General features: G+C 52.2%; 1 protein-coding gene across 1 annotated transcript in view; it reads left to right on the forward strand.

The window, feature by feature from the left end:
* THUMPD1 (THUMP domain containing 1) overlaps positions 1 to 712 on the forward strand; it is a 5,027-nt gene extending 4,315 nt beyond the window's left edge. The window contains 1 exon segment of the mRNA XM_006912569.3: positions 1 to 712. Coding sequence (XP_006912631.1) covers positions 1 to 357 — 357 coding nt within the window. The 3' untranslated portion in view covers positions 358 to 712.
* The last annotated feature ends 6 nt before the right edge of the window (positions 713 to 718 follow it).

Genomic DNA, 718 nt, shown 5'->3' on the forward strand with positions numbered 1-718 from the left:
GTGGTGAACGGTGCTGGGGACCCGGCCCAGCGTAACCCGAAGCAGGCAGCACACGCCGGAAACGAGAAAGCAGCTCACGTGCAGCCTGGGGACACGTCACATCCAAATGACACAGCAGAAGGAGAAAATCAGCAGCAGCCCGTACCCGAGGATAGTGAGGAGCTGGGCCAGGGGCAGAGGAAACCCGGCTCTGAGACACAGGTGGTGAAGGAGGGAGGAGCTAAACCTGAACTTGCAAGTCAAGTCCCAGAAGGCTCTAAGTCAAATGAAAATGACCTCTCGGAGGAAAAAAAAAATCATTCGGTGTTGGAGGTGAGTTTCTGTGAGGTGTTGCTGGGATTCCATGTGAAATTGTGACTGCAAATAGTGTTTTTGAACGTCTGAGCTGCATAATACTGTGCTCAACGGTGGTGAGCAGTGACTGGGCAGCCCTGTTGGAGGCTGTTTAGTTAGCGATGTTTTCAGCCCGTATGGAGGGCGCAGTAGCCCCACGGACATTGGGTTGAGCTCGGGGATGGCGTAGGTGATTGGTGAACACTCACACAGGGGAGGTTCCTGGATTCTTGTGAAATAAGAATATCTTTCAACCTCAGTGCTCACCCTCACATACCGTGAGAGGTCCCTTAACTTGAGGGTGTTTTCAAGGGGACCTCTAGGGCAAAACTGAAAAAAGCCAGAAGAGCAAAGAGGGTTGCAAAGTAACACGTCCAGATGGAGA

Source organism: Pteropus alecto, unplaced genomic scaffold (assembly GCF_000325575.1).
Source record: "Pteropus alecto unplaced genomic scaffold, ASM32557v1 scaffold15, whole genome shotgun sequence".
Taxonomy (NCBI): Eukaryota; Metazoa; Chordata; class Mammalia; order Chiroptera; family Pteropodidae; genus Pteropus; species Pteropus alecto.